The sequence below is a fragment of the Polypterus senegalus genome, chromosome 4 (assembly GCF_016835505.1).
Source record: "Polypterus senegalus isolate Bchr_013 chromosome 4, ASM1683550v1, whole genome shotgun sequence".
Classification (NCBI taxonomy): domain Eukaryota; kingdom Metazoa; phylum Chordata; class Cladistia; order Polypteriformes; family Polypteridae; genus Polypterus; species Polypterus senegalus.
In genome coordinates this window covers 115,620,380-115,647,528 of record NC_053157.1, presented here as the reverse complement: position 1 = coordinate 115,647,528, position 27,149 = coordinate 115,620,380, and the positions used below count along the sequence as shown (strand labels likewise).

General features: G+C 34.0%; 1 protein-coding gene across 1 annotated transcript; it reads left to right on the top strand.

Moving 5' to 3' along the window:
• Positions 1-591: 591 nt before the first annotated feature.
• Positions 592-22,468, top strand: LOC120527607 (cysteine-rich hydrophobic domain-containing protein 2). Its single transcript, XM_039751204.1, has 4 exons — positions 592-810; positions 19,953-20,009; positions 20,189-20,248; positions 22,127-22,468. Exons 1-4 carry the CDS (start codon positions 607-609, stop codon positions 22,175-22,177), a joined length of 372 nt encoding a protein of 123 aa, XP_039607138.1. The 5' UTR covers positions 592-606; the 3' UTR covers positions 22,178-22,468.
• Positions 22,469-27,149: the final 4,681 nt, after the last annotated feature.

Sequence of the window (27,149 nt, the reverse complement as noted above, 5' to 3'; positions counted from 1 at the left end):
TTCTGGTGGAACTGTCATACTGCATTTAATTCTAGCAAAAAAATCAGCAATATAAATGAAATACTATAAATAGTAAATCAGTAGATGAAAGTAAACAACTGAAATTTAGTTAAATTTATAAAGTAACATTCGATAAAGTTATATGTGCCTTGTCTTTAAATAACAGCTTCAAAATACTTATTCACTTGGGTAAATAAACATGCTTATGTATAAAGGAAAGTTTTTTTTTTTAATATAAAATTTGTACAGTGTGAGAAGCTATTTTATTAAACAGCAATCCACAATTTAAATGCACATACAAGTATGTTCCAAACTCCTATTCATTGGGATGCTACAAAAATAGTTAATATAAAATGACCCATCAGTAGGTTAAGCCAGAGAATTGTGAGGGCAGCTTGTCTCATTTCTTTTTTGTCATTTTTTTCATTAAAAAAATTATCATGTATTTTCATTATTCTGTTTTGCGTTGTTACAAGTAAGATTTAGTATTCAAAGAAATTACTATTTTTTTACTGTACAAAAATGTAGAGCTGTGTGCATTGATAGGCCATTGATAGATATACATAAAAATAATCACTCAAAAGTTAGGAGTCTATCTTTTTAACCATGCATAAATACTTCATTTTTTTAATTGGATTTATTTATTTTTTGCAGGTAGCTCCAGAAGAATTCAGAGCCAGCATTAACAGGGTTAACAGTTGCCTGAAAAAAAATCTCCCTGTCAATGTGCGATGGCTGCTGTGTGGCTGCTTGTGTTGCTGCTGTACTCTAGGCTGCAGTATGTGGCCAGTAATTTGCCTCAGTAAGAGGGTAAGTATGGTTAAGATGGTAGTTGCATGGCTCTGAACCTCTAATCATTACCTTCTGTAGAAAGGGGCAGTTTAATTTTATACATTGCCTTTCTTAATGAAACGTATTGTAGAATAAAACATAAAAGCAGCAGAAGCATTATAGAAAAGGCATGCCTACATTTTCATGTCCACGCATGATGCTGAAAGTTATGGGAATACTGAAAATAAGTGAAATCTAATGTATTAACTATTAGTGCTTGTATAGTAGTGATGGTTTTGAGTGCTTGGAAAAATACAATGGAGAAATAGTATCCTAGTTAATTTTTAAAGCCGAACATCAATCCAGATTATGACTGATGATTGTAAATTGACCCAATATGAATTAGCATGGGTGTGTGTGAGAGAATGTGTACTGTGAAGGGGTAGGTCCAGCTTTAATTTGGACTAGAGATCTGTCCAATTTGACTTTGAAACAGATTATTGGGTTACTAAATAAAATGATAGGTTTTGAGGAAAAGTAGTGAACAAGTTGCAAATAAACTTTAAAACTGAGTAACACAGAAAAAAGTTATGCCACTACAGCAGTAGCCATTTTGTATCACAAACATTATTTATTAGCATGCATAGATACTACACTGCCATAAAACTTGCAATACTGCTAATTTGTTCTTATTTGAGTTACCAGTTATTCTATAAGAAGAGTTCACTTATATGTCCATAAATTTGTTGAGAGAGGACGGATCATTCAGTCCATCAAACTTGAGTAATTGGTTAATAGGTAAGTTGTCCAGATCTTTATCAAGATACGTAGGCCTTGTTCACACGGGTGTTAAAATCGAGCGTTTTTTTTGCGTTCGTAGCGTCCGGTGAGCGTGGATCAAGCGCCGAGTGTTTTCTACACATAGGAGTCAATGAGAGTGTTCACACGGGCTTTGGTGGCGTCGCGTTTGTCGGCAGCAGCGTTTATACGGCATCAAAAAGCGTTGCATGCAGCTTTTCTTGCCGTTCAAAACCCAACGACGCAAGGAAACCGCTTCTAGTTCGTTTTCTCTTGGCGTTTATTTTACGCGGAGGACCGGATATATATAAGTTTACATGTTGTATATGAAAAATATTAATATTTTATGTTTTCATATACAACATATATATTTTCATATTGCTTATTTTATTTTATTGTCTCATGTAATTTGTAAACCATGAACCTATTAATTTATGTTCTAATATAATATTTGATAACGATTATGTAGGGGGGGCAATCCAGGGGGGCATTTCAGTGCATAACACCGGTGTATGCGCATGCTCGACTACTGTTTCCTTACCTCAAAGTGACAAGTAGTCTCTCTTGGGCTAACACCAAGTCGCATATTGGTTGATCGGTGCAATGTGGCATTGCACCAGCTGCAACAGACAATCAAAAGTGGAAACCGACATCCGACAGTAATTAAAAACTTGCGGAAATTTTAGCATTTCTTCATAAAGCACAAAAAAACTTCCTTTAACCCAGGGTTTCTCAAATAGTGGGGTGCGTGGCTCCGTCAAGGGGGGTGCGTTTGACCTCGGGGAACATGCTTTTTATTTTTCTTTTAAATTTTTTTTGAATTTAGAATGCACTTTAAATCTTTTCTGTTACATTTAATAAAGCTATTCTTTGTTGTAAATTGGTCCATATTTCTTTCTTTTTTATTCTCTTATACGTTAATAAGGATACAGTGTTATGCAGAGGTGTACTTATAACAATTTTATTGACAAATGATACTATTTATAGTTCGGCGAGATGTTTTCTTCCTAGGGGGGGCATGACAGAAAATAATTGAGAAGCACTGCTTTAACCCGACGTTGTGCAGTCAGAGGATGAACCCAGTAGCGGCGGCGATTTTTCTCTCCCTACGTCGCCGTATTACGAGTATTTTAAAACAAGAAGATTAATATCTAACATAGCAAAATAGTCCATATTGAAAGGAGGCACCTCAAATAAAACGACAAGGGCTTTCATATCCAGTTCCCGACACTGCCTCCACAGGTTAACACACAAACTACAATTTGGGCTGCAGGCTGGCGTTAGACAGAGACAAATGAACGCCGGTGTAGAAGTCAATCGATCGCCACCACAAAATGCAACATAAACGTCTAGGACGTTCAGAGTAAGTTCGTTTATCCAAAAACTTAACGCCCGTGTGAACAAGGCCTAAATGGTAGTTTCCTCCCGACTCTCCTCCATTCTTTCAAGAAGTCGTTCATGACTTCAGTGTAAAACGCAAATCTTTTTTCCATCTATGTTCTTGAGTATGTGAATCACTATTTAATTGAAGAAATTCTGAATCAACTTTGAGAATTTGCCTTTGAGAATTTTTAAAACCTGGATTGGGCCGTCTTTAATTATAACTTAATAGTGTTTACTTTCCATAGCCTGTCAGAGTATGACATGCCTTTTATTTCTGGGATTTACTTGGTTGCCCAACTTTGTGCTGCTTCTAGTCCTGCTATCTTTTTTTTTTTGTGTAATGTGGTGATCAGAACTGCACATTGTACTCTAGATCTGTGTTCTTCAACCGGTGGTCTGTGAAAATTTCCTGCTGTTAAGATGAATATTCTTCCTAAGCTCCTTTTTTCATTTCAAAACATCCCAATATACATTAATAAATCATTCTTTAAGCAATTAGATTCAACAATAACCTCATTTATTTGGAATTCAAAACATCCACGCATCAAAAGAGCGACCCTACAAAGACAAAAGGCAGAAGGCGGCATGGCTCTACCTAACTTCCAGTTTTATTACTGGGCGGCAAATATAAAGGCGATAAGAACCTGGACACAAATAGAAGAACATACACAGGCTTGGACCGCAATAGAAGTAAAATCTTGCAGTACTTATTTGTATTCCTTGTTCTGCACTCCAATAAACACACGTTATCGGCAATACACTAATAACCCAATTGTGCTCCACTCACTTAAAATCTGGAACCAATGTAGAAAGCATTTTAAGACGGAGAAGCTTCTACCTGTGGCACCTCTGCAAGAGAACCACCTCTTTCAACCTTCACAAACATATGTAGTTTTAATATCTGGAAAAAATTTGGAATTAACTTGCTTAGAGATCTTTATATAGACGACGTCTTTGCATCCTATGAACAATTACATTCTAAATTTAACATTCCAGCTACACATTTCTTTCACTATCTTCAAATCAGGAACTTTGTTAAACAGAACCTTCCAGATTTTCCTCATCTTGCACCCTCATCCACGCTGGAAAAAATATTGCTCAATCTCAAGGAATCAGACTCCATCCCTACAATATATAAAATCATTTTACAATCCCTTCCTTTCAAAGATCCAAGAGGACACTGGGAAAAGATCTCTCAATTAATATATCAGAAAAGAGTGGAAAGTAGCAATGCAGAGAATTCACTCGAGCTCCATATGCGCAAAGCATACAATTATACAACTCAAAATTATATATCGAGCACATCTGTCTTGACTAAAACTCTCCAAAATGTTTCCAGGGCATGATCTAACCTGCGAACGTTGCAACCAAGCCCCAGCCTCACTGGGTCACATGTTCTGGGCCTGCACCAAATTAACATTATTCTGGACAAAAATTTTTAATTACCTTTCAGACAGCCTTGGACTCACAATCCCTCCTAACCCATTAACAGCTGTGTTTGGGGTTCTTCCAGAGGGCCTTAAAGTGGAGAAAGACAAACAAATTGTGATTGCATTTACTACACTCTTGCACGCAGACTCATTCTGATAAACTGGAAGAACCCAAACTCTCCTCTTTAAGTCAGTGGAAACCGATGTGTTATATTATTTGAAATTGGAAAAAATCAAATACTCAGTTAGAGGATCTGTACAGACTTTTTTCAAAACATGGCAGGATCTAATCAGTAATATTTTAAAATAAGTTTATAAAGCACAGAGAATTTATTAATTTAGGTATGTTTACAAGCCTTAAATTTTACGCCGTTTGGCTTGCTCTCTCTCAGGGGTGGGGATTGATCTGTTCTTAACTCAATTCTTCTTTTTGTAAAAACTTGATTGCTTTGTATGGATTGTAATAAAATTAATTAAAAAAAAAAAAAAAATCCTGGTGGTCCGTGAAACATTTCATCCGAATTATATAGCAGCTACATGATTCAGGCACTACATTGTTGCGGGGCGAGTGGGATGCTGGACGCGACAACGAGTATAGGCAAAATGCGCGGCTGTTGAATGCCAATATTGTCGACAACTCGTTGCAAAAATTCTTATTTTATCACGCTTGTGCTTATTGTTTTCTAATATTGTGTTGTATTTTGGAAAACAAGTTATTTCTTAAATAAAGTTTGAAATCCTACAAAATGGAGATAAAAAAAGTAAAACAACAAAACCTTTTAAACTTCTTTAGTAGAGACAAGGACAATATTTTGAAGAAAAGTAGTGATGGTACCGAAAATGAATGCCAGGTAGTATTTCTACAAGTTTAGAAGAAACAAAGAAAAAGAAATCTGTTGATACTTCGGAATGTGAAATACAAACCAAAAAGAGAAAAGGAAACTTTATTAGGCATTGCGTATTTAAAGTTTGGTTTCATTGTAGCCCCTGGCAGTGAACTATCAACACAGCCTTTGTGTGTAGTATGTTCTGAAATTCTGTCAAATGACGCTATGAAACCTTCCAAACTTGCAGGTCATTTGCATTCAAAACATATAGATTTTACTGATAAGCTACTAAACATTTTTGAAAGATTACGTGACCACATGAAAATTCAGAAAAGTCAAATGAAAATGATGAAGTCTAGTGACAAGTTGCTGCTTCAAGCATCTTATTTAGTTGCTCTTCAAATAACTAAAATGAAAAAACCATTTACTATTGGTGAGGAGTTAGTAAAGTCTTAAGATGTTGTACAAGAAATTTTGGGTCTTCGAGCCACTAAAAAGCTAGAGGCTATACCGTTTTTGGACACCACCATTCAGAGGAGAATTGTTGATATGGCCACCAATATTGAAAAGCAAGATGTAAAGGGGATAAAAAAATCGAAACGTTTCACGATTCAGCTTCAGCGAAATCAACTGACATGAGTAACCATGTTTTCCTACTTTGCTTCGTGAGATATAGTTAAGATGAAGACTTAAGAAAAGAACATCTTTGTTGCCTTGATTTACCTGGATAGACCACTAGTTCAGAGATATTTAATGCTCTTGATGAGTATTTTCAAGCGCAGAGCTTAGACTGGAGCAAATGCTTTGGAATGTGTATAGACGGTGCTGCAAACATGACTGGACGTCACTAGGGAACAGTTGAGAAAAATAAAGGAAATTGCACACCTAGAAATTTTGTCCACTGTATGATTTACCAGGTGCACCTAGCTGCAAAGAAGCTTTCTACTGAACTAAATAATGTGATGAATGACATGGTGAAGATCATTAATGAAATTTGTAGTCAGGCTTTTCATGACACTGTGTGAGAGTATGGACTCACACCACCAAATTCTCCTTCTCCATGCAGAAGTGAGGTGTTTTTCAAGAGGAAGGGTTCTTGCACACCTTTTCGAACTGAGGGAAGAAGTAAAGCAATTTCTGCGAGAGCGAAAATCAGACCTAGTAGCAGGGCTGTGGAGTCAGGATTGGAGACAATTTTGGGTACCTGGGGTCGGAGTCGACAAAAATGTACCGACTCCTAATAAAGTTAAACTGTGGTGAAAAAAAATATAGCAAGTTCATATGTCCCATTTCACAAACAAGTCATAATTATGTACTTCTCTGATGTAAGAATAAAGCCCAGTGCATAGTTGTGTTACTACTAGTGTGAAGTTCAGCTAGGCTATTATACAACCTGACATTCACATATTGTAATCTGGATTATTACGTTTTCATTTTGTTTCAGATATAATGTGTTTAACAAGTTAATTTGAGTGTAAACAAGTGTAATGATGTAGGTGTTGGTGTGTGCTACACACTTGCAACGTTTTAATCCTACTCTGCAAATTGTGAATGAGAAAGATAGCAAAAACATTCAATCTAGTTCTGGGATAAAACATGTTCAGAAATCTACTGGAGACCAAGCACAACTAAGAAAATTTTTAATATTTGACAAAGTTACCATAACAATGACACCTGAAAAATTCAAAAACCATGGATGGATGCGTGTAAACGTCACAGAGTCAATTATTTTGTTATTAATGTTAGATTTGTGGATGAAAATAATAAAACAGTAACGTGGACTGTGGCAGTAAAGGACACCCAGGCACATCACACCACTGACTATCTTCAGAAGTTAGTGGAGGGTGTTCTAAAAGATTTTGAAATTAAAAAGAAAAGCCAAGCAAAATGACACCTTTTATTGGCTAACTAAAAAGAGAGATAGATACTTTATTAATCCCAAGGGGAAATTCACATAATCCAGCGGCAGTAATTTACAATATGCAAGCTTTCGAGGCAACTCAGGCCCCTTTTTCAGGCAAGATGTAATCATGAAATTAAAAAGTAACAGATTCTATGCATTGTGACAGATAATGCTTCTAATATGTTAAGCACAATTGAGAAAATGAATAAAGTAGCTGAAGTGACTAACAGATAATAGAGGAAGACAGTTCTGCAAGTATTGGAGAAAGTGAAACCAAAGAGAATAGGGCAATTTTGGATAACATTGCTGAAGAAACATCTAAGCTTACTACTATTCAAAATATGCGTTGCGCTGTTCATACTCTGCAACTTGCAATAAGAGATGGATTGGAAGATCTTCATGCAGCTACTCTAATTGGCAAATTGAGGCAAGTAACTGTTGCAGCCAGGGTCCCTAAAACAGATGCCATTTTGAAAAGACATGCAGGAAAAGGAGCCATTTTGGATCAAACAATACGCTGGGGAAACACTTATTTGATGGTAAAGCATTTGATTGAACTTAAAGACTTTCTTGAAGAACTGGACAATGAAAATGTTTTATTAACTGAAAGCCAGTGGAGTGGAAACTAGTAAAAGAACTGTAAAGTATATTTTCTTCCCCCTTTACTGTCACCAAGAGGTTGCAATATAAAGATTTAACACCTGGTAATTTTTTCTTGGAATGGAAGAGCTTGATATATTGCATAAACAAAAGTGGAGGTTTAATAGATGATGGCATTGTATCTTCAATGAAAAAAAGAGAGAGTATCTTACTGGATAATCAAATCATGTTAGCTGCTATTTATGTTGATCCAATGAGCCGAATTTTGTTGAGCAGTGACCAGATTACTAATGGAAAAAAGGCACTCTATGATGTAGCAGTTTGCATGAAGGGATTACTACTACCTGAAACACCACCGTTGGATGAAGCTATAAGCACTGGTAACTAAGGATCATCTTCTTCAAATGAACAATTAAAACTTTGATTCCTAATTGGACAAAATGGAAGTTTCAAAAGCAAAGTGGCATCACCTATGCGTGAAAGATAAACGACCAGTAAATATCCAAATAAAGTGATTCTTTTTTTAAAGATTTAAAAGAAGTTGGAAAGTATGATATCTTATCAAAACTGACTGTAGAAGAAGCCATCCTTGTTTATCTACAGATTATTAGTGATGTGGCTAGAACTGTAACAGCAATGCCACCCACCCAAGTCAGTGATGAAAGACTATTTTTGCCCTAAAAATAATCAAGTCAGATTTAAGAGCTTCGATGAAAGAGGATCTGGCCTAAGCAATTCTATTTCTTAGAACACTACATTAAGTTAATTTTGGATTGCATTTAACAGCTATTCTACTCTACAACTGTATTCCAAGTTTAATATATAAACTGTTATTTTAGGTTTTCCAGCTTTTGTTTTTGTTTTTTGTTCATGTAGTTAAGCTTTGTTTTTGTTTTAAAACTATCAAAGAACGTGGTTTATATTTTTAAACTAGTAAAGTTCCTGTTCCTGATTTTTATGCATGCTACTACTTTATAGCCACTTGATGAAAACAATAAATAAAACGTTATTGTACGAAAGTTTAATGAGGTCACGCCCTCAACCGGAAGTGGTTACCTGTTCACGACAGACCTTTCTTTCCGCCATATTGTTTTATCTACAGCATGTTTATTTGTTTGTTTCAGTTGTTTAAGTTAAGTAAATATAAAATACTGGAATTCAGCAGTCTCATATCACCAGTCATCGGACCGTGACTCCTGCGCTTGGCTTTTTGTTAGCTAAACCCTGCAAACTAGCGCATTTCCAGAGGTCCTTGAACCCCTCTTTTACACTTATTTTTTTCATTTTTTTTGTCTTTTGTTTAAACTGGCCAATACGTTAGAGAGTCAGCTTCCTAGCCAGTAGTTCTGTGGTTAAGTGATGTGTATGTTGCCTTCCTTCAATCAACATGGAAAATACATTACCATATTAACTACAGGGGAATCGGAAGTACTGGAAACTAAGGAGTCGGAGTCAAAGGATTTATCTATCGAGCCTAGTATGCCTAGTAGAGCCTTTGTCGAATGAGAAATGAATGGCTAAGCTTGCGTATATGGCAGATATATTTAGCCTACTTAATGAACTTAATATTTCTCTGCAGGGGTCTTGTACAAATATTTTTACACTTAGAAATAAAATGGATGTTGTCCAAGAGCCATACATGACTCTTTGGGATAGTCACATACAAGTGGAAGATATAGAAATGTGTTCACTTTTGACAATTTTTGATTGCTTCTGATGTCAACCAGAAAGTCCTATTCAACATAATAAGTCAACATTTAAGGGCATTAGCTGAAAACTTTAATAATTATTTCCATGAAAATGAGGATCCTCATAAAGTAACCTCTGGATTAATAATCCTTTCTTGGAAGATATAAAATTATGTACACGTGATCCTCGTGAAAAAGCAGTTGATCGAGTTGTCTTCTGATGTCACTCTGGTTCTAGACATAAAATGCAATTATTGTCTCAATTTTGGATATCACTCAAAAAAGAATATCCATTTCTGAGTTATAAAGCTATCAAATTGTTGGTCATTTTTTTTTTACTTCCTATTTGTGTGAAATGACTTTCTCAGCCTTGTCAGTAATAAAAGCTAAACAGAGAAATTGAATGGGTGTTAAATCAGAAACAACACTGCAGCCATGTATATCAAATTTTCTAACAAAGAAGCAGCTGCAGATGCTGCACTAACAAAAAATTTAAATTTTATAACATTAAATTTAATAAATAAAATACTATCTACATTGGGTTTTATTTCTGTCTTAACTGTCAGCTGGTCTGCATAATATTTCTCCTCATTTCGCCAGTCTGCAGGTGTAAAAAGGTTGCTCTAGATGAACTGTTATTTATGAATTATATTATCAAATATTGTTTGATTTGCTATATATTCAACAGTTTTTACAATATGATATATTTGTTTTCTTATGCACTATTTAGTTGATGAGAATATTGTACCAATTTAAACATCATTAATCATACAATTTAAGCGTCATCAACCATCTTATATTTATAATTACTCTTCCTTGTGGCTGCATTTAGGATTATATATTTTTTCTACATTCCAGGTGTTTTTTTGAAGATTGTCAACTTATTTTTAATTGTTTTGTCTGTCTCTTAAGTACAGTATCTGTTGTTTACTCAAATTTCTGCAGATTTCTGTACTAACTATACCAAAATCTCTGCCATAAACATAAATTAGAATAAAGCAATGGCCCAAGCACAGACCCTTGAGGGACTCCACTTTTGGCCCATGTGCAACATTTTCTTCCTATCTGTACTCCTTACTACAGTCAAGCAGCCAACATGGGATCCAGTTTTATAATTTACTTTTGATGCCAGTGGTATTGTGTTTTTAAAATTATCTTTGGTGTGAAACTGTCAAACGCTTTTTGCAATTCTATATAAATTATATTACTTAATTTGCTTTTTTATCTACTACTGCTGTTGCCTTTTAAAAAACAATATAACCGTTTGGTTTGTCTTGTTCTTCCTCCGATTAAACCAATGGTGTCTGTTTGATATATTTATTCTCATAAAGATAGTATTCTAATCTATTTATCATTCTAATTTCCATAATTTTGCATGGTGCTAAATTAAGACTTATTGGTCTGTAATCAACTGAAGTCCATTTCGTTTATCTTGAGAATTGGAGTCGCATTCACAACCTTCCAGATCAGGCACTACTCTGATCTGAACTGACTAGGCTTAATTATGGTTTATAAATAAATTCTTTCATTTCTTTAAAATCCCAACAGCTTAGGGATTTTTATTAGTCTTCAACACATCGAAGGCCAGAAACATTTATGACCCTTCTATTTTACAGCCCATGAGCTTTGATCCTGATTTTCTTCCGCCTGAGACATTTCTTTCTTTTCCATATGCATGGGTTAACTATACAGTCCTGATTGTAATATATCAAGATTTGATCCTTATTTAAACTGTGTTTTATAGATAAAAGTGGTATAATTAGGGTAGTAAACAATGAAAATTTGACTTTGCAATAATATATAAGAAATTTATGTTTATGTTTAAGGTCATTGTCATGTTGCAAGGTACATTTTGGCCTTAGTTTTCTCATATATTGTCTCAAAATATCCTCTGGCACTTTCTAATACAATGAAAAAATCATAGTGGATTCTATGATGGTCAGCTTCTCAGGCCGTGACGTAGCAAAGCAGCCACAAACCATAACACTTACACTACTGTGCCTTACAGTTAGTATCCTGTTCTTCTGATCAAATGCTGTCTTTGCTTTTCAGTAAATATATCTTCTGGGTCTGTGGCCAAATAGCTCTGTCTTTGCCATGTCTCTCTAGATCACTTTGTTCCATAAATCTTATTCTTTACCATGGTGTTCATAGGCAAACTTTTATCTACTCTTTATGTTCTTTCTGGACATTTTTCCTCTTGGCACACCTTCTATAATAATAAATTTGCACTGCCCCATTCCAATGGCACACTCATTCACATTGACACTGTCAGCAGCAGGAGCTACCTGTAGGTCTCATGATGAAATTTTTGATTTCTTGGAGACTTCTTTCAGCATCTTAAATTCTGCTCTAAGGCTGAACGTGCTGGGCATTCTGGCCTAGACAAGTTGGCAGCTGTTTGAAATCTTCTCCACTTGTATAGTAGATAATCTTCTGGACAGTACAATGGTTGATTTCAAATTTGTTGTAGATCTTTTTAAATCCCTTTCCTGATTCATTGACATTTATAATTTCTTTTCTGCATGCCTCATAGAGCTCTTTCGATCTGTTATCATGGTGATAACACACACTTCAACAAAGAACAAACCAAACCAAACTAAACGTGTGAGGCTTAAATAAGACAGGTTCCTCAAAGATCTTTCCTAATGATATTCTAATTATTTATTCTATCTCATCTAATTTGGTGCACACAATTGTATTTTAGGTATTTAAGGTAATGATAAATGTAGGTATGTCCTTGCTTTTTTATGTGAAATTTGCGGTTATATTTATTTAAATTATACAGTTGAATGCAAAATGTAAATGTGGCATGATGTTTGTTATGTTGTATTTATATTAAATACATCTATTTGAATGAAAATGAAATCTTGATATATCCATATGTTAAAAAAAAAAAAAAAGAAAATAACATATGTAGTGTACTTACTTTTTCACAGAACAAATTTTACTTCACATGCTCTTTGCTTTTAATTTTTGTGGTGCACCTTCAAGCCTTTTTTTTTTCAGTTTTTGTTTTAATTGTTAAATGCTTTTTTTTTTTTGATCACTTGCATGATATTCCTCTATGTCTTGATTTTTTTTGTACCTTTTTTTTAATTAGTTATGTGTTAATTTTCTCCTCACTGATTGTAGCATGTGCCTACTACTAAGAGACTAGAGTACACCACTCGATAACCTTACTAGGTCTAAATGTCAGGAAATAACTTGACATTAAAATTTTTTGAGCAGGCTAACATTAATTGTGATGTTCATACAATGTGGGGCATTCTGAAGCAGAATACAGCAACCAGATTATATATACTGACAATTAATAGTTTAAAATCATTTTCTGCAGTATTACATGGAGAGTAGTGCTTAGCAAGCAGAAGTTTGGTCATAATTTACCACATTTGACCATATAGTAAATCTATCTTTAGCTATCCTTCCAGTGTCACTTTTTATAAGAGCAACTAGGTCTGTACTTATAAAATACAAACTTGTTTGCACAGTTAGTATTAGCCAGATTAGGGATTTTTTAATTTAGACAAAGTTCAACCAACTCTACAAGTAAACACAACATAACCACAGAAGAAAATTAAACATCAAGAAAGATGCATGAGGTCAGTATTGTATACTTCAATGCACATATAATGAACTGACAGATTAAATACAAGGCACAGGAAAGGCTATGTGTTTTGGCTAAGCTGCCACCTCTTACTCTTCCCAGAATCGGCATTGTCCATTGCTAGAATATTGACAGCTTAAGTAAACATATATTAATTAAATAAATTTATTGCCACAATAAGTGTTAGCAGTGTGTTGTACATATTCAGTAAGCATAACATGTTCATACCCTGTTTTAACCTATTTGGAGGTAATCTTGTAATTTTAATATATCTAAAACAGCTAATTATGCTTCAATAAAGATGAAGGAAGAAGTGTCAATAGAGAAAATAACGGAATTGTGATTTGTTTTTTTGCTTAAAAGCTGCCTATCTGAGGGTTTGTTTAATTTATAAATTGGTGTTAAATTTAAAACTAAAATAATGAAAAGAAAAAGCAACATTCCAGATAAGAGTTTAAATACTTGCAATTTAATTAAGAAGCTCTCATGTACCCTTTATTTTTCAGCTCTTGAAATTACTTTACAAGTAGGTTTAACTGTTATTTCTCACTTCAACAAGGATAATGTAAGTGCAGAGAGGAAGCGAAAGAGAAAAAGGTTTGTTACTGTGTTTTTTTTTTTTTCTGCTATGGTGAAATATAATTCAGTTTACTTATTTAAAAGAGTAAAGAGAAGTAGTCGGCCAAGTGGTTTCTGGATGTTGTTTATAATTTGTATGCGTATCATCTCTGGGTGCTAGAAACATTGTATGCATTGAGTACTTCTTTTTCGGTTTTGTAGTCCCTCACCTGCCTCTCACTGTAAATCACTGAGATGTCAAGTGCAGTGATTAATTAAGCTGCACGTGCAAGTGCTTTTTTTCACCTGTCAAGAAAGAAAGAAAGAAGCTACACTTCAGAGAGCTGCATGATCCTACTTAATTCACAACGTCCTGTGACATGCCATGCAGCTTGCAGAAGTTTCTTTTTTTTTTTTGTTTTGTTTTTACTGTGCGTTGATCTCCTATTTGTCTTTCTCTGTATTAACCAGCTTTAAAACTTTATTCTTGAGATGTAGCCTAAATGTATAACATTAAGCTGTGCCATTGCTTCATATGTTTTAATGTTCATCATTAAAGATAAATTCTAGATATTAAATTTCATTGGCATTCTGCAATGATTCCAAACCCCATAATATAAGTAGATGTTAATCTTCCTAAATGTTTCAGATTCAAGGTAATAAAAAGTTAACCTATTTGAAGACCATTTACATCACACTGAAACACTGTATGTTTCTAGTCGTACTGCCTTACAGCTCTTAGGGCTTACATTCTGTGTAGATTTTATATATTCTTCCCACAGTTGAGCAGATTATCTGCTGATGCTCCAGTTTTCTCCTATATCCCCAAGGCAAGGTGTCTGTATGTTGGTCTAGTTTTGGCTATATGCATAAACATACATGTGTACATTTATCCTGCAGTGTCTGTTTCAGGGTTTAATCCTGTCTTGATGAAAAAGCTGTTGAGAGAGGTGTCATTATATATTTTGATTAGTACAGATTCTGATAACAGTAATATGGAAAATATTTGTCTGTAAAGATGAAATAAATGATTAGAAACAGAAATACAGCGAAGAAATGGAAATTTAAGTTAGCCGTTCTCTGTTCTTTGACAATAGAAACATAACCTATTAATGTAATAATATGAATCTGATAATGAATCAAAGGCACAAGACAAATTAGACACGTCTAATTTCAGAAATTAAAATTACAGATATGACTGAAGCACATTTATTTAATCTTGTGCAAAGCGTGGACCTTACATATTTTCAAATTTAGTAATTTCTTTAAATTTATTGTCTGAACAACAACATTTATTTATATAGCACATTTTCATACAAACAATGTAGCTCAAAGTGCTTAAGCACTTGAAGCATTACAAACAAAAGTAAGACATAAGTCAATAACTGAGGGCTATCATAGTTAAAGTAATAATGAATGACATTTGATACTTGATGAATTCACACCTGTTTAACTAAACTATCCTAGCTTCTGTGCTGATCTCTTTGTGTATGCATTCTTCTTGTGCTGGTTAGCTAGTCTTTCAATGGTGGTCAGGTTCACTCTGGAAACCTATTGATGAGGAATGGCTTTAGGTTTGTCAGCTGTTATAAATTGCCTATATATTTGACTATAAGTCATCTTTAAATGCCTGGCACCTTCCCCATGGTATTCTTAAAAACTGTGTACCCTGTATATAACATTGCGGCTTAAATCCTATTTAAATCCACTTTGTTGTGCACACAAAGTTAGATATAATTCTAAACTGGCATTGATTTTTCAAAAAGAAATACAAAAGTTGAATGCTGCATGTAAATAGGTACTTTTAATCTAGATATGAGAACCTAGTCATTCCAAATGTTTAATTTTTGTATGCAGTCTTAACTTTTCAGTTATTTACAATCCAACTGATTTTAGTAATTATCTTAGCATGCAAAGATTGAAGATGCATTTTCTTTTGCACAAGTATTATTCTTTGGCAGTTATTTGCTAGCACAGAAAATGTTGTTGTTCTGACTTTAATAAAACAAATTATTTTGATGTCTCTGTGAGCTGTAAATTAGTTTGTTTTTAGACAAAACTGTGCTGGGAATCCAGGACAAATTAGTTTAATTTTATACAAGTTCTCTTTTTTTTTTTTTTAATATGGAGAACAAACCTCAAGGTAGATTTTTTTTGTCAGTGTTGCCGTCAGTCTAGCAGCGGGTGGGCAGGCAGATGCCTACTTGGTGCAAAAAAAAAAAAACCTTAATGCCATTTTTTCCCTATTGATAGAGTAGCCTTTCAGAGTCAATGAGCTCTGTCAATGTGGGCTTGTCAGGGCTACAACTTCATAGACCTGAGAGGCGGTTTGAGAGGTCAGGCTTTTTCAGGTTTGCTGTGATGCAAATGAACTTAGCAGCTTAAACAACTATTGGAATTTTTATGTCCGATTCTTGTTCACTTACCCCTCCCTTTTCTACCCCTTCACAAAGTCACTGACGAGACATTCAGTGCTTTTTAAATTGGGAGCTGCATTGTGCAAAAGGACCTTGTACAGATTTACGAAGTGCTGAAAGCAGTTAGATCATGTTCTTTTCATGGTGTGATTAGAATCAAATCGATTCCCCCCAAGCCAGTATTCAGAATACTAATGTTAACAAAGGTTTGGAGGCTAGACAGGGGGCACACTGACTGAACTGAGTCTTAATTCCACTATTTGATTTCATAGATAGACTAGAAATTGTCAACTTGTAACCATCTTTGTTGAGTTGTTTATATAAGAGGGAGGTAAGCCACCTTTAAATATGTGTAATGTAAACTAAGATAGATGCACTGAACTATTGGTTTATTTGTCTATGTTAAAGCACACTAACTAATGATTGTACGATTTTTAAAACTCATTTCAAAAGGAATATTAAAACATAAACATGATTAATTCTGAAAATTAGGTTTCATATTACTTTGTTTGCATTTTTAGAAAAAAAAGCTTCAGTATGTTATTTGAGCTGGTAATACAGAGTAGAATTTAAGGTTTTCTGTTGACCCAAACTCTGACATGGCTTCACTTGTACATTGATAGGAAATACATTTATCTAGCAGGAGAAAGATTTATTTAAAAAAAAAAAACATCATCATTATCATCAAGTGCTACATATATTTATTCTCCTCAAATAAGCAATTGTAGCTACAGCTCTGTTAGGTAGTGAATTTAAACTTCATTTCGGGCTTAAATGCCCCCTAATTGCTAAATTAAGGCTTATTATTAACACTCTGGCATTTCCTTTCCCTTTGACACCTGGCTTCATCATTTTTCTCCTTTGCAGTATTCGATATAGTCTAATAAGGCTTGCTTTTTGGTCACTGTGTAGCTGGGAACATATTTCAAAGCAAAATATGCGGCTGTTGTTTACTCATAACAGAGAAGGAGTTTTACTGATGAGATGAAATTATTTGAAATCCTCAAAAATAGTGTTAATAACTATGATTCATCTTGACATTTTAATAAAGTGTTTTTACATGCTTTTTAATTCAAAATATCATGTACAATAGAAGTCCTGATATTCATTTATAAATTAATTTCTCATCTTGATTAATGACATATTTATATTGATTGATGCATCATTATAAATTTGTAAATATTCATTTGGTTTGCGCTATAAGCATGTAACTAAAGTAATATTAAAATATCAAGTTCAATTTTATTGAATGTGTATATTATATAGAAGGGAGTCCAGTATACCTACTAAAGCAAGTCATTCTGATTTTGACTTTGATTAGTTGTAGTTGCCTTGTAGTAGTAGGTAGTTTAGACTGATTTGGAATAACCTCCTCTCCATCCCACCAAGAACACATAGTGGAACATACTGTACAAGTTCAGAAGGTGGGCAGGAATTATAAGAACTTCAGAGAGACATATGCTACATACAGAATACCCTTCTATGCCATTACCTTATGCATACAAATACACATACATAATAAAATAGGCCATTACCAGTAGATTTTTTTTTTTAAATTGGTGTTTTTTTCATGCACATGTCTTTTTTGTTAAACTATATACAGCTATTAATATTTTTTTGTTTTAAATAAAATTAAATCTGGTGCGGGCAATTTCATTCATATGTTTGATCAGTGAGATAGGCAAAGATCAACAACTTTAGTGTTTGCAATATTTGTTTGATAGCATTTTTAGCTCATATAAAAGATGGGTCCATCACTATATAGAATCATTTGTGCATTTTATTGTAGAAAAGTTAGAAAATATGTAGTTTTTAAATTGAAATATTTTACTTTTCTAGAGTATTTACTGATTTACTGTACTCTTTATATGTGTAGGCCGTCATTTTTGCATTTTATTCAGTTAAGCAAATTATACAGTACTTTAGTTTGATATAAGGAAACTGTAACCTGTTAAATATTTGCAGTGTTTCAGTGAGCTAATTTTATATTTATTTAACATTTAATGCATATTACATTTTTGTAAAGTAAATTTAAGTCCTGCTTAATTTAATCATACCAGCTTGTTGGTTAAAATACATTCAATACATTAATTTCACTTTTTGTTTACTTTTTATACGGAAGAATTGTCAACCTAACTTTTTTTATATATATATATATAAAGTAGCTTTGTTTTCTACTCATTCGTGCCTCTCCTTATAATTAAAGTATTATTCTGGAAAGTCCCTTTTCATGTGAAGTTGTATTTTGACATTTGCCATACTTTATATGTCTAAAAAATAAAAAATAGAATGTACTGTATTTTCTTGTGAGAAAATCTCCATACCTGAAGTATTACCACTTTACAGTATTTTAAAATAATAAATTATATAAGCAATGCATACCTTAGCCATAGTAATATGTATAACCAGATCATATTAATATATGAATTAATATTTGATTGACACAAAATATTTTAATATTTAGCAATGAGTTAATGAATTAGGAATTTACATGTTTACTGTATTTTCTTTATACTCTAAATAGGTGCTCAGTACTATGCATGTTTTTTCTTTTTGTTGTACAATATCCAGAATGTGAGGTTTCTGCTTGTTTGAAGTACCTGAGATAGCCTTACATGAAGTGATGAAATTTAAGTGTTTTCCTCTATATAATGCTGGATTAAAGGGAATTCTTTATTTACACGTTGATATTGTAGAGCTCTTGTCCTATGTTCAGTTTACATAGTCTTAAATGAAAGGAAAACAGATACTGGTAGCTTTTCTTCTTAAAGGGTCCCATTTTTATAACTTGAGTGTAATCAATCATATGTGCTTTTAACTAAATAGTGAGTTTGGTGTCCCTCACTATTGTAACTGGATTGCTTGATAGTGGAGGTAATACAAAATTAAGATGTAGTTAGGTTCCTATAAAAGGAGGCTTATTTTACCTTCTATTATTTTGGCACTGTATGCTTTCTGTACTTAATTAAATGCTGCATCATGAAGTGAACCATTAGCAGTGATTTATCTCAGCTAAGTTGGATATTTGTTTATAAATAAAGGCTTATTATTAATTTTCTGCCAGTAATGGTACTCATTATTTGGTCGGTATTTAGTGCAACTGTCTCTTCCAGAACCCAAGGTTTACTTATTTCCACTGCCCTTGGGATTTTTCTTCATATATAGCACTTACATTTTCAGTCTCATCCCAAAAAACGTACACATTAAGTTAAATTGAGACATTAGCGGCCAATGTGTGTGGTTGAAGTATGCATGTTATGATATCCAGTGTTCTTCGTCCAGAATCTGTCCCTTTTTTTCATTAGGATAGGATCTGACTCCCCACAACCAGTGCATAGAGAAACTGATTAAAGGTTGTGACTATATAATTTTTTTTTACTTAATATTGATTTATTATACCATTTTGTGTTTGGTTTGATAAATTCCCCAAACATATACAAACATACTTTAGTATGAAAAATTATTTATTTGAGAACAAAATAAACCTCATTAGCTCTAATAGTGAATAAAATGTCATTTTAAAGTGTATTTTTAAATCTTCAGTAAAAAGTTGTTGGTTTTTTTTTTTTTTTTTGGTTTTTTTTTTTAACTTGAGCCAATCGATATTCTTTGTGAGTTCTGAAAAGAGACAACAGGTAGACTTATAAAGCACCACTTGTTGTGACAGTAGAGCAAATTCAGAATTGAGATCCACATTGCCAAAGCAATTATAGAGATATTTAAGTGGTGTTTTATGTTGAGAAAAGGAAATCTGCTACTGAGCAATTTTCATTTGTTCCTATCAATAGATGGATTAAAAAGGGTATTTCTATTCTGGTTACTTTTTAATGTTGAAGGTGCTTTGAGGGCACTGCAGACCACCCTGTATTCAGTCACTGTCTCTCTACTCTTCTTCTTTTCAGACCAGCAGCTGCAACGCAGTTTTTCAGCAGCCAGTCAAGAGTAAAATTCTTTCTCATTTGTCTTCCAGACACGAAGATCGATCGAGAAGTTATTAGAATGGGAAAACAATAGGTTATACCACAAGGTGAGTACCGCAGGGAGCAGCTTTTTCCAAGGGGTTCCAACCATTGGGGTCTGAATTGCACAGTATGGAAACAGATGCTTTTGTTGAGCTAAAAATATGAAAGGTGGACAAATGGGTTTGTCTGGATGCTGCAATAAAATGGAAGTCATTTTTCTTCTTTTTTTCTCCTCCCTTTCCAGCTGTGCTTGCACTGGAGGCTAAGCAAAAGGAAATGCGAAACGAATAACATGATGGAATATGTAAGTTAGAGCGCTGTTTTGTGAGTTTCTCTATTAAATAATCATTTATTTTACTTCTGATCTCTTTCTTTTGCTGATTATTTATCAGCAAAGGTGTCAAGATGCTTAATTGCTGGAGTGGACTGATTTTCTACGGTTCACAGATGCGCGTTTTCACGTGCAGGGTTGATTTATAAAGTTATGAATGGCTTGAAAACAAGGTTTGATCTGCGTTGAGAAAAATAATAAATTAATTGAAAAGCTAAAACAGCCTGAAGATGTCTTGATGGGGTGTGAAATTTGAGCTACTGAATAAAAGTAAGCTGGAAGTTAGAATTCCTACTGTGCCTGAATCCTTTATAAAGAGGCCTTTTCATTTAATTTTATTTTTATTATAAGATGTCTTAAACAGCAGTAGCTTGTTTTGAAAAGTATCTTTATAAGATCCATCTTTTTAAATATTGCATAGATTATGCTTTAAATTAATGAAACTCATAGTTGGGATAATTTTTCTGTGTAATATTGGCAGCAACGTAGAAAAAAATATCTGCATCTGTTTTAAGTACTAGTGTAATTGTTTGCATAAGAGCTGTAGAAGTTGTGAGATGTTTTACGTTTTAATATGATAAGCAAGTTTATTTACACCTTTAAGTTTCTTTAATAATAATAGTTTGAGTGGAGTTCATTAAAAGCCACTTTACAACACTCTAGCTTGTTCAGACCTCATCAAGAGATGCAGCAGTGATTTTAATATGTTTAAAGTGAGAGAGGGGTCAGAAATACAAAACATTTAATGCGTTGGTCTGAGATTTCACAAAACCGTCTATTCTCAATATCTCTTTTTTTATTCATAGGCATCTAGGCAATTATTGATGAAAGGCTTGTTTCATACTCTAAACATAAAAGACTTTTTAAACTGGCTTTGTGCAGGAGTGAAAACCCCTATTCATTGCAGTGCTTACTATAGATTTTTGTATCAGCATCAATACTAAAGATGTTGATTTATGATGTTGTGTGGCACGTGACAAGGATGTATAATGGTTTAAAGGAAAAAGGAGGAGTTGACAGAATTAATTAGTTTCATCTTTTCAATCAGCATGGGCTTTATTTGCATCAATAAACAAACAAAAAAGCTAGGAGGTGTTGAACACAATTTGACATCATCAGACCCATTTTCTACTAACTTGACAGTGTGTCTGTTAATATTTAATAGTAATTGTATTAGGTTTTATACTACTTTGAATATTTTGTTTTGGTGTGTACTATATACAGGATTATTTTAAAGTAAATTTAAACAGTGCAAGAATAAAGCATTATTAACGTAACAAAGGTTCATTATGTGCTATGATTATGGTCATTGCTTAATTTTGTTGTCAAACTCCTCTTGTAGCTGAAGATTTTTTTTTTTAATACGCTTTCCAATTAATTAGCATGTATTGTATTCAGAATGATAGCCATCATAAAAGCTGGTTAGCTAAACATTTCCTTGCCCTTACCTCTAATGTTTGACATGTCAAGTGACCTGTCACCGTATGTTTTTAGAACCTTAAAGACTCAGGGCAGGAGTTTCAATGTGGAGCATCTTGTTCAGTACATGCTGTGGAACACAAGCTACTTAATGACCTTCCAATTAAAGGATGAACATACTTCATGGGCTGATTCTGTTGGGTTATTTTGAGTGCAATACCATGGGGTCAAGGGTCCTTTTGAAAGGTTCCTTCCATAGCTGGTGGCAAGTGTTTCCAGCTTCATGCTAATTACAATTTTGGAATTTAGTAGTGCCACAAAAGACTGTGCTGACATCAGGAAGCCATTAGCTGTTTGTCACTCTAACCACTCTTTTCTTTCTCTCTCTCCTGTGTTTGGTTTTCATTTCCCTACCCCCATTTTCTTTTTCAGGTTATCCTCATAGAATTTTTACCGAAGACACCCATCTTCCGGCCAGATTAGCATTTACTGTGCTACAGAGACTCATTTTACATGTGTTTTCCTTCCAATGGTGCCTTGCTTGGTACTGTCCTGGTGATGAAAGGTCTGACAGAGCCTTGTGGTTTTACTGTGTTGCTCAATGGAGTTGTTCAGCCCCTCACATCATTGCTTCTGTTATGGATTCAGTCTTATCCTCCTTAAGTCTTGCCTTTGTCTAGTCTTGTCCTTGCAAATACACTTGTAGAACATGTAAAATCAGATAATCTAAAGGATGTCTCCTTTTAGTGTACAGCGTACCTTATATACATTACTTTATCTTTTAATAATCCATTCCCAACTAAGCAAAGATAATGTTATGTATTCATTTTTTATCTTGTTGTTGCATTTGACATCTTAAAACATACATTTATTAGGTTATAAAGAATTAATGTCAGCTGGTTCTGCAAAAGATTTACGTTTCACTTCAATATGGTATATAAATCGATTTTTATATTGAAGCAAAATCAAAGAATTTTGCGTGCATTTGATCATTTTACAGGCTCAGGACCTTAAAAATGCACTAATGTTGCCATCAAGAATGGGAGTTCTTTTCAGATGGCTTCCACTTTTAATTGCCTTTTCAATTATGTTTTCCTTGTTTACTTGGTTTTGTGTGATTTTTTTTTTTTTTTTAAACATGGTGTGGGACAGGGCACAATTGTGTCAATATACCTGAATTTGAATTTTTTTATTGTACATCTGTACTGTATACAACATTTTGTTTTTAAGAAAGATGAGCACTGTGGTAAAACATAATTATTGGAAAATAGCAATAGACACCAAATCAACAAAATGAACTCATTTTTGAAAATGGTGGAAATAGTTTAATGAAAGGCTAAGCATCACAGGAAAAATATGTGCTGAAAATTTTTTACCATCACACAAATGTAGATTTGTGGAGTTTTTTTCTTTGTGTGTTTTGGGAGGGGGTCTTGTCCATACTATTTGTTTAATGTTTTGCAACAAACACATCCTGTGTGCATAAATGCTGTTTCTATTAGTAATAAATCAGAACTTGCAAATGCAGGAGTTGAGTGTTAAAAGTTTTTTTTTTTTCTTCACTAGCTACTAAACATGATTATATTTGTTTTTGTTTACTTTAGTACAGTATAGATTCAAATTAATTGTTCTTTAATGTTTTAAAACACACCATGGGCAGCTAATATCCTTTTGTATTCAGTTATTTAAATGTTTAGGAAAAGACATAATTGTTCTTCATATTATTTTATTTTCTTTGTATAAATTCCAGCATTTAATTTGTTTTTAAATTTCTTTTTTTTATACTTTATGTGGTTTACGTGTGGGAATGCATGTGCATGCATGTTTATTAATATACAACATTAAGCCAGTACTAAACCAGTATATTACCTTTTTCTCTGTCTCATGGTGAAACCTGCATTGGAGATTATACACCCACTTTGCTGAACTCAAAAGTAAAGTTGAATGTGTTGATGGCATAACAAAGTGTAATTGCTCATTTTACTTTACATTTTTTTTTCAACATGAAAAATGAAAGGATGCCGAGATATTACATAAATTTAAGACTATTGTGCACATTTTATTTTTGGTGACATTTTCTGATTTAAGTTAGGTTTATTTTAAAGTACAGATTGTTAAACATTTTCCCTTTTTTGTACAGTTGTCACACTTCAATGTAGAAAGTCTCCCTTGGTTATTTTATAACTTCAAATACAGTACAGTATAGTAATACTTCTGTATACCTATATCATTAATGTGTTCTAAAATAATATATTGTATAGTAAGGGCCCTCCTCCCAAGGAAGAATGGAAAAGAGTGATAAAGTGTATTATGAACTCTGCAAAACAAGTCTTGTGTACCTTGTTTGCTTGCATCATTATTTATTACAAATCAAAATAAAAGTATAACCTTCTGTACTGTCAGAAATATAGGTTGGAAGATTGGTTTGTATGTAATAATGTAAATAAAATATTTTTAAATGTTTATCATATTCAGTTTACTTTCATATTGTAACCAAAATGTTATATTATTTCAAGTTGTTAATGCTAAATATCTACTGAGTGCTCTGAGCTTTAACAGATTAATAGGGCCTCAATCACAATCTGTTTGACAGCCTGATTTCAGTTTGATCATGTTATGCTCTGCGCTTTAAAACATATTTGAAATATGATTAAGAAACGAGTATGGAAATTATTGCTGTATATTAATAGTGTGGGCACATTATTTTTATTACTGTAGTGCTTGATTGGCAAATGTCTTTTTTTTTATTTTTCAGTACTACAAGTTTGAATTAAAGACAAGCTTAGTGTGGTGCTGAGGTGTCACCCACCACATGGCTGCACTTGGGCCCTAATCTGGGTTCCTGAGTTGGTTTGTCATGTGGTGGGTGCAGCAATTCGCTGTATCTCTCTCTTTGAGTTTAAAATGATCACAGGAATATGTTCAGATATTTAATGTGATGTTTTAGATTTAATATGCATTATGATCAGGAATATTACCTGGTCCTAAAGAAAAGATAAAAGTTTGAATTGCAGTACATATTCTGTTTTCTAAATTATATTATAAATCACAGTATTTTACCTGTTATGGAGCTGAGTGTTCAGTTTTATGTCTAGAGGGAAACCCTCAACATATAATCTTTTTTACTAGTATTGTAGTTCTTTCCAGGAATAAGAAGTTTCACATAATAATACCACAATAGTGAGTCAGTATTTAGTAATAAAGTTTTGAAAATGTTTTGTATTTGCAAAACTGTGAATCAGTGAAATTGACACGTGGTATTCTTGTATGTATGTATGTATGTATGTATGTGTGTGTATATATATATATATATATATATATATATATATATATATATATATATATATAATGTGTGTTGTGAACTGGGACCCGGACACAGGCAGACGGACAACATGGTTCCACCACACACCATTTATTTACAATACTTTATACAGTTCAGTGCACTTGCAAACCCCAGTGCCTCTTGCACCGATTCCCCAAAGTCCAGGCCTCTTAGTCACTGTGCCTCTCTCTCTTGGCCGCCTCCCGTCCTCTCTCCAGCTCTGTCCCCTTCCACCCGACATCCACTAATGACTGGAGGGAGGCTGCCCCTTAAATGGGAACCCGGATGAGCTCCAGCTGCTTCCCGGCAATCAGTCCTGGCCACACCCCTGTGTGGCAGAAGTGCCGGCTGTGCACCCGGAAGCCGTCCGGTGTCTCCTGTCTTCTCCCCAGCACTTCTCGTGTGGCGGTGCTGGGCTCCAGGTTCCTCAGGCACCGGGCCGCCTGGCGGTGGCCACGGTCCCTACAGGGCTGGGCTTCCAAGCCCTGTACCCGAGGCCCCCAACATAACCAGGACAGACGCCCCCTCGCGGTCTGGAGGCGGCACAAGCCCTCCATTGGCCCTCCTGGGCGTCCCGGCCGGGGACAACAATGTGTATATATGTATGTATGTATATATATGTATGTATGTGTATATATATATATATATATATATATATATATGTATATATGTATGTATATATATACTAGCAGAATACCAGCTCGCGGAGAAGTAGTGTGTTAAAGAAGGTACGAAAAAGAAAAGGAAAAATTTGAAAAACAACGTAACTTGATTGTTAATGTAATTGTTTTGTCATTGATATGAGTGTTGTTCTCATATCTATCTATCTATATATCTCTATCTATCTATCTCTCTCTCTATATATATATATATGTTGTTCTCATATCTATCTATATATATATCTATCTATCTATCTATCTATCTATCTATCTATCTATATACCCGCTTGGCAGCGGAGAAGTAGTGTGTTAAAGAAGGAAAGGGAAAGAAAAGGAAACATTTTAAAAATAATGTAACATGATTGTCAAAGTAATTGTTTTGTGTATTTGGCGCAGCGTCACAAAGTTTTTTCGTCTAGCTGCATCAGAAAATGTACCACAACGCCTGACATGCCTCCTTTTTAGTGTTTTCTCACAGCTTGGATTGCTGCTGTCATATATATATATATATACACACACACACACACACACACACACACACATACATACATATATATACACATACATATCTTCATATCTACATATCTATATACATATCTACATATACACACATATATATATATATATATATATATATATATATATATATATATATATATACACAAATTATATATATGTGTGTATGTATGTGTGTGTGTGTGTGTATGTATATATATATATATATATATATATATACATACATATATATATACACATATATATACTTGTGTGTATGTTTGTATGTGTCTATATGTGTGTGTATAGCTTTGGTCACTGAGTGCAAGGGAAAAATAATAAAATATAGTCTATAAGTTATTAAACAGTAAAACATTAACGCTTTAAGAAGTACAGGTACATTGAGCACTACTGGAGTGGTTGCAGGGAAACTACATTTTAAAGACTGTGTAACACAACAGGTAAGTAACTAACAGCAGCTAAAATATATATGGATCATCTCTCGGTAGTAGATCCCTTTTGAAAGGCGCTACACGACGGCTGTGGTATAGAAATTACATTTTCTATGTGAGCGCTCAAATTTGTGCCTCTGGTAATGTGCCTTACCGGCATTTAAAGAAAATTAGTTTTGTGTCCTCTGCAGTGTTAAGAGAGAAAGGCTTTGGTTTGGGATAAAAGGAAAAAAGGTGTAAAGAAAGGAAAGTTGCCTTTTTCTTTTATATAGTATAGAGAGATGTGTTCGCTGACGTTATGATCGCCTTGTGTAGACTGGTGAGACGCCCCGCCATTAATCGGCTGTGATGGCACTGTCAGTCCTCCACTCTGTGCGTGTTTCATAATCCGGTGAGGACCTCATAATCGATACGCAAAAGAAAGTGTGAATCGCCTTAATATTATTTTTCCGTGGTGTAGAAAAGGGGTCCCGTGTTTGCACTTGTCTGGGCTATAGCGCAGGGGAGGATGAAAAAAATTAAAAGTG

Bases quoted from the DNA above. Each gene is read 5' to 3' on its own strand.
- LOC120527607 (XM_039751204.1), top strand. From the start codon at position 607: ATGCATAAATACTTCATTTTTTTAATTGGATTTATTTATTTTTTGCAG. The intron at 811-19,952 runs GTAAGTATGGTT...TTTGTCTTCCAG, and splicing joins TAATTTGCCTCAGTAAGAGG to ACACGAAGATCGATCGAGAA. The intron at 20,249-22,126 runs GTAAGTTAGAGC...TTTCTTTTTCAG, and splicing joins CGAATAACATGATGGAATAT to GTTATCCTCATAGAATTTTT.